Source organism: Apteryx rowi, unplaced genomic scaffold (genome assembly GCF_003343035.1).
Source record: "Apteryx rowi isolate R43461 unplaced genomic scaffold, aptRow1 scaffold_35, whole genome shotgun sequence".
NCBI classification, from domain to species: Eukaryota; Metazoa; Chordata; class Aves; order Apterygiformes; family Apterygidae; genus Apteryx; species Apteryx rowi.
Genome location: NW_020449974.1, coordinates 1097798 through 1119401, shown reverse-complemented (window position 1 = coordinate 1119401; position 21604 = coordinate 1097798). Strand labels below are relative to the sequence as shown.

Sequence of the window (21604 nt, the reverse complement as noted above, 5' to 3'; positions counted from 1 at the left end):
ACATAGCTCCAATGAGTTTATTTTTTATAATTGAAAACTATAGTACCATTTATTGCTAAAAGTGCTTAATGTTACTGATCTTTGTCACCAAGTCGTAATAATTTGCCTGAACTTAGTTGCAGTTGCCATGAGATTTACCATCCTTGTCTTCAGTCTTAGAACTGAGTTACTATGTGAAAATTCACCAGAATCGGTTCAGTTCTTTTCAAGAATCCAAATAAGGCAGAATTACTGGTGTGTTGTGCTCTCCGTCTTGGAGAGTGATTGTACCTGAAGTTTGGGGGAATTGGAATGAACCTTAGAGATCCACTTTCCATGGAAATTCACCTTATTATGCTTTGAATTCTACCTTTCCCATCTGAGCTTATTGGATCTGTTCCTGACATTCCTGAATATTCCCTCTTCACTGCGTGTCCTCTCAAACTTTACAACGCTGCTGGTGGATTTTGCTGAAACTGTTTCAGAAGTTACCTGAACTTGCATTTCCACCTCTTTGCTCGAGGCTGCTGCATCTGTGGAGCCATCTGAAAGCACAGCCTCGTTGCTGCAACGCGCAGTCCAGGATCTTGCCGAAAACCTCCTTTTTCTAGCATATCAATCTGAGAAGCTGGATTTGGCATTTCTGGGGCTGAATCGTGAATGTGAACTTCGCTAGCTCTCCTTGGAGGCTGTGCAGCAGCGTCCGCCTGAGAGCAGAGAGAAGAGCTGGGAACACTAATGCCTTAAATTCTTGCAGCAAGACTTACGGGAAATCATCTTTCCTGCTGTCACAGCAAGCATGCCACCGTTGTTCACAGTCCTTACATAGCCAGCACAGGACAAGAGCTCTAGGGAAGGAGCATCCAGCAAGTGACCTCAGGCTCCTGTGGCTGAAGAGCGCCTTGCAGGGAGCTGTGAATTCCCGTCCGGGTCTCTTATGGCTTGACCCCACTCCTGTTGCCTACACAATCTGTGAGATTCATTAATGTCACCACCTTGCCCTTCCTTCGGCTACCCTCTCATTGCCATAGCTCTAAAAGCAAGAGCTAGGAGCCTTTTGTGCTTTTTTTTCTTTCTCTCCTGCCTATGGGTTGCAATAGCCTTCAGTTACCTTATCACACGTTGTTTTCTAGGAGCATTGCCTTGTTCAGTGCGTGGACAGGGTGGAAAGCAGATGCGGCAGAGGGCTATGGGAAGGGACGATTTTCTCTTCAGGTATTTACCCAACATTSGTAAGAGCTGAGCTCTTGCTGGCCTTGTCTCAGGTTTCTTGGGGCGTTTGGTAGCGTGTTATTGAAATGAGTATGTGTGCGGCGCCTGAACTAAGATTGCTCTTCCAATTATGGGACTTCCCAGAACATTGTTTGCTAGTGCACTTTAAATTTAGATGTGCATCGCTATTCAACACCTGGCTGTTTATTGAACATCTACTGTCAGTTTGTCAGATTTGCGTGGTAATTTTTCTGATGCCGGGAAATGGGGGACTAAATCTTAAGTACTATTTTTAATTTAAAGACAACTATGCTCATGTTTGCTCTGCACAGCAATCTGAAAGCTCACATAGGGAGACAAAGCATATATAATTGGCGTGTCTGAGCCAACTGCTGACTGCAGCCAATTAGCTGAAAAGTGACAATTTGTGACTACTGCAGTAAGGCAGCACTGTGTTAGAATGTAAATCGGTTTTCATCTCGGTATAACTTCAGAAGTATAACTTCAGAACTAGTTTTTATATTTCCACAACATTAAATGTTTGCACCATAAAGTTCAGTGGCTTAGTTARTATTACAGCAAGTGAGAAGTCAGTCATTTATCTCTTTCATTGCTCTTCCATACAGGAGCAATGTGGCTCCCGGTAAGTATTAGGTGTGAAAATCAAACTTTAGTTGAAATTTTATTTTTATGTGTTGTAGAAAGTAAGCCTCAATGTGCAAACCTCTCAAGTTGCTCCAAGTTTGCCAAAAGTTTTTCTTCTTCAAAATAAAAAAGCAGCACTGTGGGTTGAGCATGCTTGGTTCCAGCTCCATGCTTTTGAGGTTCTGATGAGCAACAGGTGATTCTTCTAATGCAAGCAGGACCAGATCAATCTGTAAGTCAAGATGACTTGTCTGGAGCCTCTCTGCTTGCTGTGATCCACCTCTCCTGAAGCTAATTAGCTAAGCAGATCAGCTGGTGTTACCCTACTCAAATTTGTTAACTTTCAGTTGATCATCAAAACTTCACCTTCCGACGTGCACACCTAACACCATCTTGCGTATTACAAACTCTCTGGGACCCAGCATGCCTGAAGCATGCTCCACTCCAACTTGCTGTGTTCCAGAAAGTTTTCCAAGTTACCATTGATCACTGCGGGACGATTCCTTCTCTCTCAAACTCCCAGTGCAGCTTGTCTGTGTATCTTGTGCTTCAAGGTGCTTCCGTTGTGGCGAATCTCTCCCTGTGGAACAGATTGTTCTTACAGCTTTTGGAGTTTATAGGGTCAAGTCAGCTTAAATTTTCTTCCAGACTTTAAAATTCAGGATGTAGCTTCACCATTCATTTGAGATAAGTCCACAGYGCCTCTAAAAGCGAATGTCTTGCTATCTGCCTTTTGGGTCACCACGTTGCACGGTGGTGCAATGACTGTGATCGGGGACTGGGTCCAGCTGAAAGCTGGCTCAACAAAAGTCAGTTTTCAGCTGCACTGGCCGTATGATCTGATTTGCCATGTAGCTGCAAACACACTCTCTGTACACTGTTGCTGGGCCRTGAGGGATGTGAGAACCAGTGTTAAAAGGGAGGACATGGCTGCATACTTGGGCACAAGCATCATTTACAGAAGGGTTAAAACGGTGGTGTAATCATGGTCTATAACAAGCTTTGCTTCATTCCCTTAGAGATGCAATATTTTTTTCAGTGTAGGTGTTATGTTCTGTGCTTGCCTCTGTGCAGGGCTAATGGTCAGTCAAGGAGCTGTAACGTTTCCCCTCCCTTTTGGTGACTGAACATTCACATTTCACTGCCAGGTGTCTTCATTCACTGAAATTCCTCCTCTGTTATCTATTTCCTAAATTACCAAACCTACCTGGTACACCTAAATACATACAATTTGTTCCTGGTTCTTGAGGTATGACACTCATCAACCATTAATCTTCTATGTGAAGATGGATTGGGGGCAACTGATCCACTTCCATCCTAGAAGAAACTGTCTTTCAGGGTGTGGTAACACAAGGCTCACCCCAGAACCAAAGCAGGTGTATATTCTTCTTGAACACCACTAATAGTAAGAACAGGATTTGTTAGGCTGTTTTGCCAAGATCATGGTTTCTTCACGGTTGTTAAGATCAACCTACTGCCTTTGCCTGCTACCTCTTCTCATATGCCTAGATTACAAGTATGATTCGTGCAAATGTAATCTTTTTGTTCTCTAGCATTTTGTGATGTGCTAGCCTATGTTGGTTGTCCCTGAGGTATGCCATAACAGAAGGAAGTAAAGAAAGAGCAGATGTTTATGGAGTGTATGAGCTTCTTGTTCTTTCCAGGTGTGATTCAAAATGTTAACACAGAGGACAGGGGTAGTCCTGACTTAACCTGCTTTTCTTTACTTTACAGTTTCCTGCATAATGAGAGCTGCAAGGTGGAAATAATTACAGTAATGAAGCATTTCTACCAACATTTCAAACATAATTATATCCTAATYGTGGGGCATGTTGGTCAGGTCTCTGACTGAAATTGGTTTCCTTGTTTGACTCCTACAGCCAGAATTTATCTGATCCATCTTAGTCATGTTTGCAGATCTGGGGTGGAGGGAACAGCGATACAGACAGTTTAACCTGCTGACCAGGCTTCTAGCATGACCTTTTTTATGCTTTGCCACTCCTGGTCAGATTTATAAACAGTAAGATCTACTTTTAGGCTTACCACCACATCAGAGAGCTTTGCAAGGGAAAGGCAAAGTGCTTCCTATAAGCCTGAATCCCAGATTTGAGTTATTCTTCCATTGAATCATCTTCCGTCTAAGCCTCTCACATTGGGACATGCTGACCCAGTTTCCAGTCTCTCTGTGCTCCTTGACACTGTAGGCTAAGCAGAAGACTTACTAAATCAGTGGCGATTTTCTTTTTGTTCCTCAACATTTGGTCCGACTCGTGTGTCTTACCACAAACTTAGCTTTGCATTCAGTCCAGCGATGTGATGATGGTGGACTGTTCAGGTAGGGGGAAAGGGAAGCCGGGCTAATCCATCAAATTAGCCCCCTGCTGAAAAGGATGGAAGAATGTAGTTAGCACTTGATATTCAATTTCTAAACAGGGCCACATTTGAGACACACAAGAGGCTGGCAGATCAGACACAGGATGCAGAAGAGGCCTGTGGCCTTCTGGAGCAGCATTTGGAGGTCAGGTGAGATATCCTGTTGAATGGCAGTAGGTACTTCTGTGTAGGCAAATTAATGGAGTACCTTATGGATCCGTGAAACCAAGTGATGCTCTTTGGAAATTAAAGCACCTAAATTTCGGTATCTGTAGACAGGAGACTTCATGTGCCTTAGGTGTTTAAGCTCCCATTGTAGATGGAGATGTAGTCGTGAGATCTGGAACCGTTCAGGTGATTCTATGTAGATACCTACGTTGACTAACTGAATCACTCTCTAGACTCCCTAAAGGGGTGATCTTGCCATCTCCTCCCTTGCGTTGTTTCTGTGTTTGCCTTATCCCTCGGTGAGCCGGCTCAGCTCAGTATACTCCCCAAAAGTCCCCCCCTCCTTGGGTGAGCTCTCCACCCGTTTAACAAGTCCACTTGGCTCGTTAAAGGTGTCCGCTGAGCACCGCAGCCACAGTATGTGAAACAGCAGCAGCACRTGGCAGAGCTGGGCCCACCGTTCAGGTGACGGTGCTGAGTTGTTTGATGGGGTCGGTTTTTCTTGAAACCTCGCCGCCGAGCCTGTGGGAGTTGGCTCGCTCCTCCTCTTGAGRGGACCAAGAACAATATGCATTTTGTGCCGCGGGTTTCGTTAGGGCACGTTGTATTTGTATTTAATGGCGAATTACAACCAGTAATGATGTTTCTCTTGAGCRGAAAAGCGCTCTTTTTCCCCCATCGTTACTGTAGAGGGCAAAATTAATGTTTTGATGACTTTGGCATCACTCAAGAATACTTAAGACCCATTTGTTTTTCAGCTGGTCCTCTGACAGAAACGCAGGCGCTTGCAATTCTGGTCACAGCTTCCTCTTACGGTTGTCTGTATTCTCCAAGGTCGAATTGAATTCTTGCCTCTAACCGTAAAAATAAGGAGAGAAAATGGAGGTGCTGAGGAAGAAATAAAGAGGAAGAAGTACGTAAATGTCATCGGCAGCTTGTTTGGCTGGTGGTTTTATCTCTCTGGAAACCCTTCGAGSTCCCAGCCTTACGTGCTGCTTTTCTGTTCATTAGCTTTGGCGCCGAGGCTGTGTTTAAATAGAAAGCAAAGCAGCCTGAAATCTCTGGACTTCATGTTTTTCGGAGTGCTGTGTGGTCCTGTGGGCTTAGGAAACACTGGTGCTCTAGCGTTCTCCCACCTACCAGGGTAGGTTCATGKATCTAGCATAGGGACCCGTCTGAAATCCTTTGAGTTCACAGCGAGTACCAAACTCCAGTAGCCGGCCTCATGTTGCATCTTCTCTGCTGTAGTTACCTCCTTTCATAAGTTAATTAAGCTTTCTTTTTTCCTCCTTTGCAAATACTTCTCTAGGAGGGTGTCCTGTTGACAACAGCGTTTCCAGTCTTGCTTTTTCTCCTCCCTAGTCTCAGGTAGGGTTGAAAAGAAAGGCRTGTAAATAATCCTGAATTGTTAGTGGAGAAACAATGATTCCCCTGTTCGGTCATGTTTTCTCAAACAAGTAGGTCCCAGAAATGCTCCAAATAATGCTGTGGAAATGCCATACTGGAAATGTTCTTTGGTATGTCAGGAAATATTTAAAATGTAAGACATTAATTAAGGCAGGGAGAGATTTGCCCCATCTCTGTTGTTTGTGGCGTGTTATTAGTTTGTCTTGTATTTGTGTAAAAACAGCAATAACTTCCAGCAGAAGTGGCAGGAGCTCTGTTGTGATGATTTATCTGTAATTCTGTTCATTAAAGGTGTGTGAGAACAGTACTCAAATTTGTTTCTTGCTTTATTTAACTTACTGGAAAAATGGAGATTCTTATTAGTTTGTTGACATTCATTTTTCTTAGCGGTATGCAGAATTCAAGTACTTCTAATGAATCCAAAGTACTCATAAATCAAACGAAGAATGGAAGCATAAATAAGTTCAGTTATGGTTGCACTTCCAGACTTAAGGTGAGCTTGTTTCAAAATAGGAAGTTGACTAAGAGTCAGGTGGACCCTTTTTGCACAAAATTATTCTCATGAAATTATCCTCATGTTTGTTCTCTCCTGAAGCACTAATCTTCGTACTGATGCAAACCAATTTGTGGTATGTAGTCATCCCAGTTTGTTAGTCAAACTTTGTATCAGTCACAAACTGCAGTTTAACTCCAGAAATATTTTTAGTTTGAAATACTAGCTGTTACTGAAAAATCAGTTGGGTTCAATTTGCCTTTCCTTTACACTTTACTTAAACGCTTTTGAAAGGAGCGTGTCATGATTTCAAAACTAGTGCAGTTTTCACTTTGTAGAGCAGCCCTGTTTTCTTATTGGCCTAATGTTTATGCTAATCAAATGATAAAGTAAAACTCTTTATATATTTTTTTTTATCTGTCCATATGTCCAGCTGTTTTTATTCATCTGGAAAGTAGCCAAATTTGTTTGACATTTCCAATGATGTGGCGTTTGAAAAAGCTGGATAGGCTGGTATGCGTTTTTCAGCTATCTTTTCAGATCAGATAAACACGAGCTTTACAATAATCTCCTAAAATAGCATAATTATCTGCTCTCTTTTGATCTTAATTATTTAACAATACTGCATTATATCTAAGAATCTAGAATAAAACAGCTTTGAAGGACAAGTGCGTTGTGGCGGTAGCAGTTACAGCTTGGTAGCTGCGATGAAGTTCTGCTTGGTGCCTGCAGCAGGCTCTGAGAATTCCCTGCAAGAGATGCACAAGGTATTCCTGCAGCTACGTTGCTTCGACCTTTGGTACCAAATTAGTTTTTCAGGCTGTATAAATGAATTTTCTACTGTGGTTTAAATGTAATTGGAAAATCTGTACCCCACAAGAAATTTCTGYCACGTTTTTCCCTGTATTTGAAATGAACGGTCTACTTTTAACTGCTACTTCTAACCAAACTTTCTATGTAGCTGCATTAATTAAATCCTAGGAATAGATTATATTAGAGGTAATTAAGCTTTAAGTAAGCAAACCATTAACAATTACGATACTAAATTGCCTGTGACACAGATTGGTCAAGTTTAATAGCACACTGTGTTTTCAGCTTGTGAGAAGTAAATTGCAAAAACCAACTTCAGCTTTTTATCTGCGTATGAGATAGATTCCTCAGTATCTTTGCAAGGTAAGAGCTCCAACAGATAGACACAAGGACCACTGATAAGACGTTTCTCGTGTTTCGGCATGTAATATATCCAGATTTTCTTTCTTCGTTGTATTAGCTACACTCGTTATGAAAAAAAAAGACAGCAGATCTTTTTGGTAACAGTTTAGAGATGTGTTCCCAGTCTCATAATGTAACGTAATTTTATTTGAATCGCACATAAGCATTTTAAGGTTTTGTAGGATCTGTCCTGTTTTAAAATTAGCAGATACTTGTTTCTTCTTTACATTTTAGTTTGAGCAAGTTTTGCTTTCTATCACACAAACTAGTCCTAATGATCCTCTTCAGAGAACATAGCTGTTCCTGGTTTCTGTGTGCTTTCAAGTTTCTCTTTCTATGAAAGGATATTTAAATATATGCTGCTGATATATAACATGGTCTTTGTTTGGAAATGCATCTTCTTTATAGTCTATCAGCATCGCAGGTATTCTTAGACCCTATTTCTCTATGCTGGAAATACTACATGCTTGTATTTTAGGATGTGGTATTCTGGTAGGAAAACTCTTTGCCTTAAAGAAATGCCCCAATAATTAGGCAAATATAAATCCACCTCCCCCACCTCAGTTACCATCCACCAAGTTTTAAAATATGAAGTGAAATCTTGCTTGTTCTCTTCTTCTAATTGGGGAGCTACTGAGAAGCGCTTTATATGGAAAAATTCAGCAGGAAACTATGCTTCTTGTCATTTGTAGGCAGTAGTATGGCGAGATCACAAGCATATGGTCTGCAGGTTTCAAGGAAGCTTTCCAACAAAACAGAAGTAGTCTGTTGTGTGCTCTAAAGGAGCTTTCAACTTAAGAGCGTTTCAATATGGTTATAAGAAAATGATTTTGGCCCCCTTCTATACCGGGATACAACGGGTATTTAAAGCCAACGTGATGAAGGAAGGTGTTCTTGGACACTCAAAATGCAAGCCCTAACTCGTTTTGCATAGATTCACAATTTTTTGAAACGTGGCAATTGGAAGGAGAGATTTTCTTTTTGTAACATGCAGTTTATTGAGAGAAACRCAAGCGATGCCTTCAGTGGATTTAATACGCGTTAAAAGCTTTTGCAGTTAACGTGCGCATTTCGGTTTAGGTTTGAAATAAGTTCAGATACTTCATGAAAGAGTTAATTTCCTGTTTGGGGGCTGAGGTTGATAGTCAGAGGAAATAGGAGGTACCTGGAAAGAACTTTTGATTCCTAACATTGCAGAAGTTGCCTTTCTGTTGGCTTGCCTCGCCTCGGCTTTGTTATTTTTAACCAGGCTCCCTRATCTTTCCTTTTGCCTCTAACCACCTCCCAATTTCCTGTTCGCTTCTTCCCTCTGTTTTTTGTCCAAARTATTCGGTTGTTTTTCCACTTTTCTTTGCAGTTTGAGTGGATTGCAGGAAAGTGAGTTATGATGAATGCCATAGCTGTTTTTACAGTGTCTATTATCTTCTGTATTTCATGCCTKTTTGCTGCTCTTGGTGTAAGTTACTTATTCAAGGAGATTTTGATGTAAGAATATGGTTGGAATAGGAGCATGCATTTTTAACTTTCTAATGTTGTACTTTGGATTGTATGCGGTAATTAAAACTGTTCYACTTTAGCTCTTGGAAACTTGTGTGTTCAAATTCTTTTTGAACTCGTTTTTTTCTCCAAGGTGTTTAACGTATGCTTATGAATTTTTTTTTTTTCTGCAGACTATTCTTGGAACAGTGCTGGAGAAGAGAGATGTTACTTGTTCTAGGTTCTTTTTTTGAATATATGATTGCAAAAGTAATCTGAAGTTGTAGTTTACTTTCTTTTCCCTCAGACTATTTCAGTGGGTTTTTTTTTCAAAACAGTGTTCAAAAATGTTAATTGACTTAAGTAAAGAAATATTTCATTGTGATTTTTTGATCCCAGCAACAATGCATTGTAAATCTAAATTTGCTTTACAATAAGTAATAGAAAGCATTTGCTTTTCTTTTGCAGATTGCATTCTCACAACACAGCAACTTTATGGACCTGGTACAGTTCTTTGTGACATTTTTCAGGTACTTTTCATTTAAGACAGCTAAATGTTTCTTTTTTTTTTAGGAAAGATCTTTGTTTTTCAATGTAGTGATTTGTTGTTTCATTAAAAAAAAAATTAAACATCTTGTTTACATGACAGCCTAGCAAATGCAAATCCCTACTATGTTTGAAGTGTTTTATTAGGAATTCTATTATGGAAGCTGTCTGCACATCTTTGCAGATGCATCTTGTCCTGTGCATGCAGGGAAAGGGAGGTCAGAGGAAGGGGGGAAAGGCTCTTTGAAATGGAGAAGTTATTTCAGAAATGGTAAAGAAGCAATCTGAGTTACCATGTCATGCAAATGAAATATGACTGGAGAAATTGCAGACATTCACACGGTGTCAGCCATAAATCATAAATTAAGGAAGTGATTTTGCAAAAAGCTAAGCATGGACTAATTTAAGATTCTATAGGTAGCACCGGTGATTTAAACTGAACTGCTGAAAATAGGTGAAGTTAAAAACAAGTGTACATTTCAACACAGCTGAAGCCAAATACCTTTCTCCCGTTCATGAACTGCTGGGTAAAGGTCACTTCTCGGTGTGAAGTAAATTGATGATTCTGTACGAGCAGAACCAACAGAAGCAATTTTAATATTAAGGTTGTTTCCTCTTCCATTCTCCAAAAAAAGCATATCCCTGACAAAGAGATGAAGTCTCCCAAAGCACAGCAGGCCATCTCTTGAAGGTTTCATAATCTGCTGTGTCGGTCTCTATTTTAGGAACTGTTAATACTCCACAAATATAAAACGGTATTTGATCCATAAGGAGAACTCCCACAGGGTGATTATACATATATGTTTACTCCAGATCTTACAATCTGTTTTAAGTTAGGCAATATTATGCCCATTTTAAAATGGGCAGTGGGAATAATATCTTGCTTGAGGTTCCACGCTAAATACAATTAAATAAAGGAGCTCCAGATGGGTCTTTCAGACAAGTGGTTTATACCAAAATTGTTTTAGTATGTAGTTTTTACAGCATGGAGCGTGCTTTAATACAGTTCCAGGTAAGCACCAGGCTTGACCCACCACCTTGCTTGCGTTGATAGGGAATAAATGTTTACTCCTCGGTCAGCCTTAAGAGTTAGTTTTGTTGAATCAAGTGCAATCAAGGTCTTATCCTAAATATCTTCGTTGCAGGGTAATTACTTATAATAGGGAAGTCATTGGTTCTTTGGCTGCTTTTTAATAGCTGTTTTTGCTGAGCTGAGCTCCATCTGACACATGATTAATCAGTACTTTCCAGACTACCCATTTGTTCTTTACAGGCCCAGATCATCTGCATAGGAGAGTTYGAAACTCTTCAATATCAGCAATTCCTCCTGTTCTGTTATTAGAATAGAACCAGTGTTTAAAGCAGAAGATATGTGTATTAAATGCATTAGTGAGCACATGCAGTTAAAAATTCACATCAAAAAGTTAGATAAATTGAAGATAGTCAGCAGTGACTTTCCTTCCCTCTCTCTGTGTTATCACATGAATCTCCTGGAAAAGTAATATTGCAGCGTTACTAAACTAATGTCTTAACATGCCAGAGCAATAAGAACATATCTATTTGGAAGAAGGCAATTTATCAGTGTTTTCCGATCAAGCATTTATAATGCATTAAAAATTCTTCGGTTCTAGAACTGTAACTACTGCTAAGTTCCACTCACAATATTTTATTTTACAGTTGCYATAACATGCTAAATAACCCGTATATTAGAGCAGCATGATTCATCTCTGCTGTTTGTAGGGGCAACTATTGAAACTCTTCTGTTTTCAGTGCTCTAGGGTACATTTCGTAATTGCAGTTGCATCCAAGGTTTGAGTAGGAATAAATAATAGCTGATAGCCCCCTGTGACATTAATGAGATAAGAGTTGGCTGAAAATTTGCACACTGAGCAGAGGCAGTGAAAAGGCTTTTCTGCAAAGCCTAAAGACAGTTGGAAAGACCACGTTTGAAATATAGGCCGCCTCTAGCTTGGAAACGGAGATGCGTATCAATTCTTTGAGTGCAACGGGCACAAAAATAGACTKACTTTGTTCTGGAAAATGAATGTTTAGTATGACTTGCCGTTCTGCAAGCAACGTTTTTCATAGCTCTTTTTTGTGCTGGTGACAGGTACATTTTTCCATCTATGGGGAAACCATGTAGGAAAACAGGAATTTTAGGTTCTCTTCTCATTTCCTGTGCTGACGTTTGTGGTGATTTAGGTAAAATAAAGTCCCTTCGAAGGGTGCTGGAATGCAAGTTGCATTGCACAACTCCAGTGCTGTTAAATTTATGCAGGGTCTCAGATGCCTGCAGGACCCCGAGCCTCTACGAGGCAGATGAAGTTACAGAGAGACCAGTAATCCAGCAATATATGTAAATGGCATCAGGCAGTGGGAAACAGGACAAAATGTGACTGCTGGGTTTGATTTCTGTTTAATTTAAGAGCTGGGGTCAGACACGGTGTGCCTCACATTTAGAGGAGCTGTTAGACTCTGGGAACTCCTTCTGGAGTCGGGGCGTTTGTATCAATGAAATGCATGGCTGTGCATTACCATTATTTTATTTTGCCACATGTTAACTTGTTGTTTTAAGCTAAGAAAATGTCCGTGGATAAAGGTTGAGTAAAATGACAAAGTTTACAGGATCATTAATATTGCATTGTAATTGGAGCRGCAGGAGAAATGATATTCTAACCCTTGTTAACCTTTGTAAAGCTACATGAATTGCAAGCAAACTGTGTTTTTCCATTTCCTCCTCTCTGCTTTTTATAACATAGTTCTTTATTTTACAGATCTTGCTGTTTTCTTTCAGCAGATAAAGTTTGAGCTATTTTGACAATCTCTGGCAAACATTCCTATTAGTGTCTGTGCTTCCCTGTCTTTCAAAAATCTATTTATGCTATCACATGTGTCTATAATGTGTATTTCTCACCGGTGTACCACGTGTTTCACGTACAGAAGATACCGTGAAAAATATTTGTGGCGTCTAAACTGATATTACTGACCACTAATCCTTTTTCTTCCTTTTTTTTTTGAAAAATATGCATCTATATTTCTTCTGTGCTTCCCTGCTTTGTTGTCCAGTTCTGTAGAGATTTGTGATAGAAATATTAAGGTTGGTTTGAAAAAAATATGGATGGAGAAGTATGTGTAAGCTCCAGAAGAAACAGCAGAACAAGAGTTGAAAGAGCAGCTTGTGTTTTAACCAGTGACACAGATGACTGCAAAGCAATTGGGAAACGTGCTAGTCACATCAGGCTCAGAAGGTGCTCTAGTAGCATGGCCAACTTGTCAGAAGGAGACAAAACCAGGAGAATGGCAGCAAGATTAGAGCACATCAAAGCTGCCAGTCCTTCTCCTGTTAGCGTAGCAGCCCTAAGAAACTCAAAGTGAGCAAACGGAGGTGTTGATCCCCTGACTTGCCTAAAAGGTCAGAAGGGTGAAGTGAGCAAAACTGAGAGGCCAAAGGGTCCTGCCAAAGAAGTTGTTGGGTCCTACAGGGTGTAGAAGACCTATAAATCAGGTTTGCTGTCTCCAGTGGAGAGGAAGAAACGAGAYGGGGTGAGGACCTGATGGCCACCATCCCTTGTCCTCCTTGTGGGACATAAGTGATGTTGGCCAGACCACTTGGATGCATACATCTTGGTGCTTGTGGCCATGAGAGTGTGAGTGGGGATAATCAAAGCACTCTGAGATTTGGTTAAATATAATCATCTTCCCCTTCCATAAGATGTCACATTGAATTTTGTTACATTGCTTTCCTAAACACCTTGCATGTTTTCTATTGCATTTCTGCTATATTTCTTCACCACGCCCCATTTCTTGGCTGCTGYATCTCTCTTCTTTCATATCTGTCCTTGAAACCTCCTTCTAGGGGCGTTCAACACTGTCTCTAGTCTCGTCATAGTCATACAGTGATTGCTAGATAAATGGGTCTTTTTCACAAATGGGAAAAAAAAACTGCAAGGGAGGATTTTGTCTTTTCATGGTGTCACAGTATTATATGAATGTCTATAGCCTGTACTAAGGTCTGAATACAAAATTGTGTGTTTTACTTTGGTGTGAATGATTGGCCTTATTCCTCGGGAAAACTTTAGAGGGAGCTGCATTTGTCATTGTACAAGTCAAGCAGATGGTTTAACATGCTGTATGTTGGTTTTTCTAGCCGTAAACATTTGCCCAGTGTAAGTGGGAATGGCCTGTTTCAATAATTCACATCTGGAGTCATGCTGTAGATATTCACTATTTTTTCTTACTCAGTAATTTCTCTCTAGAGCAGAAGTGCTGTTACTAAATATGTGCCTTTAAAACCTAGTCTGAATTGCATTTTGTTTTTGTTTTTTTTCCTGAGAAAAACAAAGAGCTTGGAAATATCTGAGCATTATTTCTAACAACATGAAGAAAATGAATAGTTCAGCTTCCATGACTTTCTTTTTTCCATGTTCTCTCATGTCTCTTCAGTTAGTCCTCTATAATGATCGCACGCTGATCAGAGCAGAGGACCATCTGGTCTCTCCTTCATTAATTAGTTTCATCATTGGTGCCTTTATGCTTTTGGCCTCCACGTTCTCCTGTGGCGATGTAGTGATTTTGGGTGTGATATAAGCACTTCGGGTTTTAAACCTATTGATTGAGTGGGATTCAGTTTACAGTTTTGACATCTTAATTTAGGTTTCTATTTGCATGTTGTGTGTAAGCTGTTATTTGAGTGAGTAGAGCTGATGGACTCCGGAGAGCAGTTCGGTTACCAGACATAGGTGTCCACTTTCAGGTGAGCCCAAAAAGCTCTCCAGACTCCACTAACTCTGTTTCCCTAGGATGTTTCCTGTGAGATGAGTGGAGAAGACCAATCTAGTCCAGAGGCTTGTGGAGAGGAGGAGAACAGAGAATGGAAGGAGTCTACTTGGCCACCTCTGTGCTTTGTCCCCAGTCCCGTTCAGCTATGGGAGATCTACTAGCTGTCCTGCTCTCATGTAGTAGAAGGGAAAAGCCTTCAAAACAGGGGTCAGGGAAACACTGTTTTCCATTCCAGTTGTATCATATGTCCCATGATTTTTAGTGTGTTTTCTTGAAGCTCCAGCTTCTAGACTTGTGCGATGACAATTTGTCTTTTTTCCTTTTTTTTAAGCGTATGCCCTTTGCAATAGCACAGAAGGATTTGCAAATATGAACCCTAAAGAGCTCCCCCCCAAAAAATCAAGCAAATATATTAATACCTACTTCCCCGAAAGACCTCAAACCTTTAGTTAAACTGATCCATGATTTTGGAGGCTGCCACAGTGTCACAGAGCTTGAGACTGATTGTGCTCCTGAAAGGAGTAGATGACAGAAAAAGATGACCTGCCCCAAATGAAGTGGGTTGTGGCTTGTTAAACCTTGGTGCTTCTTAAGCAGAAAAGTAAGGTCATTAATCTGCAGATCAGGTCTGTTCCTTTGCTGTTGGCTTCAAGTAGCGGTTTGGCAAATGCCGGCAGTGCAAACCCAGTACCCACAGTAGTAAAAGAGGCATTCAACCAGTCTGGTTTTGCCTGGCATCATTATACAGGCAGCTGCTTCAGTATTATGTATTTGTTCCAACTATTTGGAGGTTAAATGTGTTGAGCAGTTAAAAATGTGACCTGTAACTCCCCAGCATATTAAAAGTTGCTTTTTGGATACTTAAATAGCTTCCAATTCATCAAAATAATTTGGTACGTGTTTCTAGTAATCACTGTAGTGCTCTCTGAAATTATTAAATGACATTTATGTTAAGGCATATTAGTATTGAAGCTGCTGTATATTTTGGCATTTAAAACCGTCGTTTTTTACAGGCAATTCTAATGTTGATAAACACTGTAGAAGAGTTTAATAATTGGGCCCTAATATGCCAGATGGATTTTCTTCTCTCATCATGAGAATGCATCATATCAAAGTGCTGATGAAGTTTTCCGGCCATTTAAAAATGCAACTCTACTTGTTATAAGGATTTATGGATACCTGAAATGGAAAGAAACCCCTTTCTTCTGCAAAAAGGAGCTTAGAGTTCAGTATAAAGGCAGATGGGATGTTCAAGTTCAGATTTTGTACTGGGGACTCCATTCCTGGAGTATAAAGAGTGATGTAGGCAGTATCGATAAATGACTGTTGCATTTGTTGGGGCCAACTGAGGAGAGATTACTTATAACCACGGTGCTCTTTTTTTTTAATGCTTACATAATTTAATGAATAGTTAAGAATTAATAAATTATTAAATAGCAAAAAACCTCTAATATAAACTGTGATTGCAAAGTTTCCCTAAAACTGCTGTGTTTGTCCTACTTATGAGATCTTTACAACTTCTGTAGGCCAACGAAAGCTATGTTTGGTGGAACCTAACCCAAATGAAGAGTCAAATTGAAATTTCTCTGGGATGAAAAACTCTCCAGGGGGGGTCTTAGATGACTCTAGATTGCTCCTTTGCCTTTTATTCTGGTTTCTGGTCTCAGTTTTCTGGTTTCCTTTCTTTGGGTGGGAAAAATTCAGCCACTTGGAGTGACTGGGCTTGGGAAGTTGGAAATCAAATAGGTGATGGTTCAGGTATGGCTACTGGAAGTGCTAGTTTGCCCATTACGTGACTTTTGCAGGACGTGCATACAGACTGTGCTGGGATGTTTAGGAGCGTAAGAACATTTTTTCTCCCTTCCACCTGTTTTTCAGGGGGAATAGACGAGGAGAAAAGGTAACCAAAGTGTTGAGGTGGGAGGAGTGGTAGAGAGAGGACTTAAACAAGTGGTGGATTTCAGGGATGAAGGAGACTCTTGGTAGACAAACAGTTTTGGAGCAGAGAGAAATAGAAGGAGAAGACAAAACAAGTCCTGCAGCAAGGGTTTATTTTTAAAGCCATTTTGAAATGGTTGCATATTCCTAGCTGGCAGAGGGAGGCATTTAAGAGGCAGCAGGGCACAGGGCAGCATCCGGCTAGGACACCGCAGCCGGTAGGCTTTCGCTCCAAAACATTTTTTGACACAGCAGTCACTGCGAGGAGGCCTTTCCTTCCAGTGCTGCCGCATTTACACGGTTGCTTTCCGCGAGGAAGGGCGGACAAAAGCTGGTTTAAAGTAGCTTACGCAAGGAAAGGTCTTTTAACTTATTTCTGGATATTTTAGGCTGAGTAAACCCAAGAGAGAGATCTTGGAAGCCCTGGGGCTCTTTCGGAGGATGACGCACCGCAGGCATGCTCAGCAGACGCCGCGTTTGATCCCTCCCAAAGCGCTGCCAAGCGGAGGTAGCGCAAGAGGGGAGATGTATTTCCTTAGTGGCTTTATAGCTTTTGTGAGTATCTGCTGCCTCCTTGTGACAGTAMAATGTTGTATGATGCCGTTCCTCTGAAACAGAAGGTATTGAGTGTTTTAGAAAGGTCACTTATTGGCCTTTAATTGCTAGTTCCTCTCTCTGCTTCCTTCAGAAAGTCTTGGCTGTGGTGCCAGAAGTGAGGCAAGAAGCGGTGACGGACTGTGGCACGCAGAGACTTGGCAAACATGTATTTCTGAAAGGGAATTAAGTAAAAACTACGTGTTTTGTAATGGTAACCTACAGCAAGGTGAAGATCTTCCCTTGCTGTACGTTTGCTTGTTGTGCCTGGCCCATGCTTACCTGGACAGCAGTTCTCCAGAGAAACCCTTCATGGAAGAACAGATGGGACCACAGGGACCCTCAAATGGGTCTTCACAGCATAGCACTGCTGGGCTGGGGAGATATCTGGCTCTTTCTCTCTGCCCTTCAGACTTCCATCTTGTTTCCAAAAGTAAAGGGGCAAAATTAATAAGCCATGATAGTAGCTGTTCCCCATAAGCTGCAACTAAAATATTTGATCCTGAGGTGAAAGTTCCTGCTCAAGTTACAAGGGAAAGTAATTGCCTGGCAGGCAGCGAGCGTTGGTGACAGTTTGGCAGCCTGTCTTGGGGACTCCTGCAGATACTTTGAATATTCTTGTTTTCACGGTCAAATTAAATGTCGAGCCAGGGACACTTCTCCCCGCTGCCTGGAAGAGTTTGTTTTATCTCCGTCCTTCATTTGTACACTGAGGTTAAGATCTTACTGAAAATAAAATAGTGGCAAAAGACAAAGATTGAGCTTGTGGTCTCAGCTGTGCTGTTTTTGCTTGGGTAACTTTGGGTTTTTTTCTCTTTGGGGAGCACTGTCATGTTTAGGCCTCGGAGATAAAGCCAATGTTGTGCCTTAGAAAGACTTGAAGTTTCTTTGAAGAAAGGGAGCTTTTAAGAGAGCAGGGGGAGAAAGCTCATCAAAGCCGTTCAGTAAACGTGGTGGCATTCATGCTGAGAGGAGCCAACGATGAATGTTGGCACTCAAAAATTTTTTGCACTCAAAAATGTTGCTATCCCATCATTCACTTGTGCTTGTTCGAGTGTGGTGGAAGTGAAAATCCATCTAGTCAAAGTGTGATCTTGACCACAAGCAAAATACTCTTTGCAGGTGATGAGGTAGTCTGCTCTCGCCCTTCACTGAATGCAGCAGTAGGTTGCATCAGGAAAGACAGGGCAAACTGAAGCTGTGAAATCCTAAAAAATCAGTGATGCATTTTTACTACTTTAGCAAAATGCTAATTAAAGATTTAATGTATATGCTGTACTCATGACAGGGCAGGGGGGAGATTGTTTTTTACTACAAGACTCAGTGGTAATCCTGTGCCTCCCAAAAAGGAATATATGGTAACTATCAAAAGCGTTTGTCTGAACTGTTTATAATCATAGAAAAATGACCGTGCTTTTGCAGTGAACTAATGTCAGATTTTAATATTTTAGATAAAATGTGGGAGAAGTGACTTGGAATACGCGTCTCATAAAATGAAAAAGGCAAAACAAATCTCTTTGTGATCCTACTTAAATYTGTGAAGAAATAGGCATCACAGGAGTCTTTAAAAGCTGTGCAGACATTTTAATGCTGAAATCACAAGTGTCAAATTTTAATAGCATCTGGAATAAGACAGTAAGGAATATTTCTGTACACATCTATGTCAGAAAAATATGATCATGTTACCTACGGACTGCCGCTTAAGTGGTCAGTGCCTGATCCCATGCAGTTTTTATAATATATAGGCTGTGGATAATGACACATAATCAGGAACAATTGCTTACAAGAGAAGATTTCCAAAAAGTGGTGTCAACCTCTTTGGCTACGTCTGTACTAGCAAATTAATCGCCCGTAAGACTGTTTTGGGACCCTTGTGAGCAGTTCATGTCTACGCTAATAAACACTCTCAGCATCCAAAGCAGAACGACCACGTGCAAACTGCCTGCTGGAGTGGATCCTCCCCGGTGCCGAATCCTGGCATCCTAGCAAGCTAGGGATCATTTTGCCATTTTAACAGGATAGACAACCCCTCTCCCAGTGCCCTGGGAGGTTCCCTGGCATGGCTTGAATCACTCATGTTGTTTGCTAATCTGCTCCCTTTCTTTCCCATCTCAGGAGAGGCTCTTGCTCTCTGTCCTTTCTTAATGATTAATTGCAATATCACCAAGTCTTTGTGCTACTCTGTGCTAAAGAATTTGCCGTTGTAGGGTAGGACTCCCCGACACTCTGCTCGAAGGACGAAACATGCTCTCCCCTACGTCTCGTATAAGACAGACATCACGGCATTTAGGAAAAGAGGGGGCCAACAGTGGGACGAGAAACCTGCGGCCATCAGAAATCGTGGTCTTTAGGTTCACCACTGTAGACCTCGCATCCAAGAAGAAGCAGTCGTCAGGGTCTGCAGATGTTCAGATGAGCGTGTCAGGAGGGCATGGGGAAAACCACAGAGTTGTTTCAAAATGTGAGGAGGTTTGGTGATCCGAGAAAAGGAACGATGTCTTGGGGGAGGACTGAGCTTTTTTTCGAAGGCAGGGAGTATTCAGTAGTTGTCGTTTCACCCAGCATAGTCACTTTTCGGCATGGCTGTGGATGTCCATTAGGAGCCCTTGGACGGCGACCTGGGAGGGGGCTTAAATGTGTGGTTTTGCCCTTTTAAATGGGGGTTGCAATGCCACACTTGGAGCTTTGTGCCGTCGGTGTTGGAGGGAACGAAAGAGCACTTAGAAGGAGGGAAAGAGGCACACTGTTTTTCTGTTTAAAAGAAATCTCAATTCAAGCACGCAGAGCACAGTGGTTGGCTTAAATAGTGCACTTTAACAAGAATAGACCACTTATTTCCTAACCTTCTTTTAAGTACTCTCTTTAAGTATATGTTAGAGCATGGGGAAGGAGGTCTGTAGACATTTGCTCCTACCACACCCATCGGGGTGGTGCTTCAGAGGAGAGGCTTTCTGCGGTACCGTTGTACAAAAACAAAAATTGTGATCTTAGAAAAAGTGTGAGGAGTGAAGGTTGTTCCCAGATCGGGCTAGGGATGCAGATGGAGTTGGGGGAGACGTTCAGGCGGATCAGACCCGCTGACTCTGCAGGACCCTGAGAAGAAACCAGGGAAAATTAGACTGGAAGAGTGGCCCATAAGGGGCAAGAGCTGTTGCTGCATTGTGCACCTGTGATTGAACTGTAGAGCTCTGATATGGATATATATTTTCAGTGCTGTTATATTCCTAGCTTTGCTATACTGATAGCTTGGTTATAACCTCTTAGCTCTAATAAATTCTCACACTTGACAAATGACGATCTCTCGAGTTCAGTACAACTAACTCCAGAATCCGAAAGAATCCCAGACGCCCCTTTAGTGGCACGTCATATATTTGGTGTCAGAAGTGGGATATTCCCGTATGTTAGCCATGCTGTCCTCCTGAGATCGTAATGTTCAAGAAACCTGGGAACGGCTTGCTGAGCTCTTTCAGATGAAGGGATGGAAAAACCCAAAGTGGGACTCGCGGTGAGTATAGGATCATGGCAGAGATACGGATGCAGTTTGGAATGAGTACAATAAGTGGAGGAATATGAATAAATTAAAGGAAGGAAGGGGCAAAACTATTAGCTACCTAGTGTACCTGTGCTGGCTATTGTGTAGCTGCCTTAAAGCAGCTTTGGGAAAATTGGAGGAGGCTAAATATCTCCGAGGAAAAGCCCATATAGTGATAGGAGGGAAGCCAAAATGGAGAATAAACGCAAGAAAGTGCTGAAGGCAAATAACACATATCCACTCAAAGTTTACGGTGCTGTGTATGATTCAGATGAGGACAGAGATATTTGGGAAGAAGTAATGCGCGTATCCCAGCACCGGGAAATGCTGGCGAATGACCCCACTGCTGGCTGTGCCGTCTGGAGGCAGGGTAGGCAGCGTGTGGCTCGCGGGCAGCAGGAACAAGGCAAAACCTGGGATCCTGGACTGTGTGACCATCAGTTATGCAAAAGCAGAGAGGCCTCCTGGGCAGCCTCAGCGCAGGATGTCTGCATGAGATTGCACCCACGGAGAATTGCAGACCATTGCTGAAGCTTATTGGCAAAAACTGGGGCAATGGTTAATTTGAGTGAGTGTGGAAAAAAAAATCAAATGGGGCAAAAGTCCTTATCCAATTAAGTAGTCCTTCCAGCAGGAGAGTGTGTGAGTGTGTGTTAAGTGCTGCATGATAATGCTGATAACCATTATGCCTTTGGGCAGCAAGCACATCCATCTACCGGCTGGTTGGGGCCCACTGGGGCTTCACCCAGGATTTTGTGTGCCTGTAACCACTACGCTTCTGGGGCCGCAAGTGCACAGGTCTGCATGACGTCTGGGGTCTCCTGCGCTGGCCGGGCCTCACCGGAGACCTGGTGTGTGCATGAACGTAACCGTTATGCTTGAACCTAACCAAGGTGTTTAGATGGAAGGGCAGCAACAGGTTGCGAGGGATCCTGAAGTCCGTCCCGCTTGCTGCTCCGTCCCAACGCAGCTGAGAGTGTTCCCGAGACTGTGGGGACAGAGCCCAGTGTGAGGCCATGGGGGAGTCATCCTTTTGCAAATGTACCCAAGATATTACAACTGATGAGCAAACTGTATCTGCTCACTGGAAACTGGATAAACAGTTTAAAAAAAAAAAATGCAGAGGGATGTCTTGTCCCATATAGGTTGACTTTTCCTTTTAAGTGAGGAAATGAAAACTCCCTGTTGTGTTGAAAACCACACCTTTGGGAGGAAAAAGCTTTGTACCATCACCCTATGAAAGCAAATAA

The 21604-nt window shown here is 41.8% G+C and overlaps 1 protein-coding gene across 1 annotated transcript in view; it reads left to right on the top strand.

Moving 5' to 3' along the window:
* ATRN (attractin) overlaps positions 1-21604 on the top strand; it is a 124214-nt gene that overhangs the window by 69103 nt on the left and 33507 nt on the right. The window contains exon 25 of the mRNA XM_026072754.1: positions 9434-9495. Within this exon, the coding sequence (XP_025928539.1) occupies positions 9434-9495 (62 nt within the window). The remainder of the gene's footprint in view (positions 1-9433; positions 9496-21604) is intronic.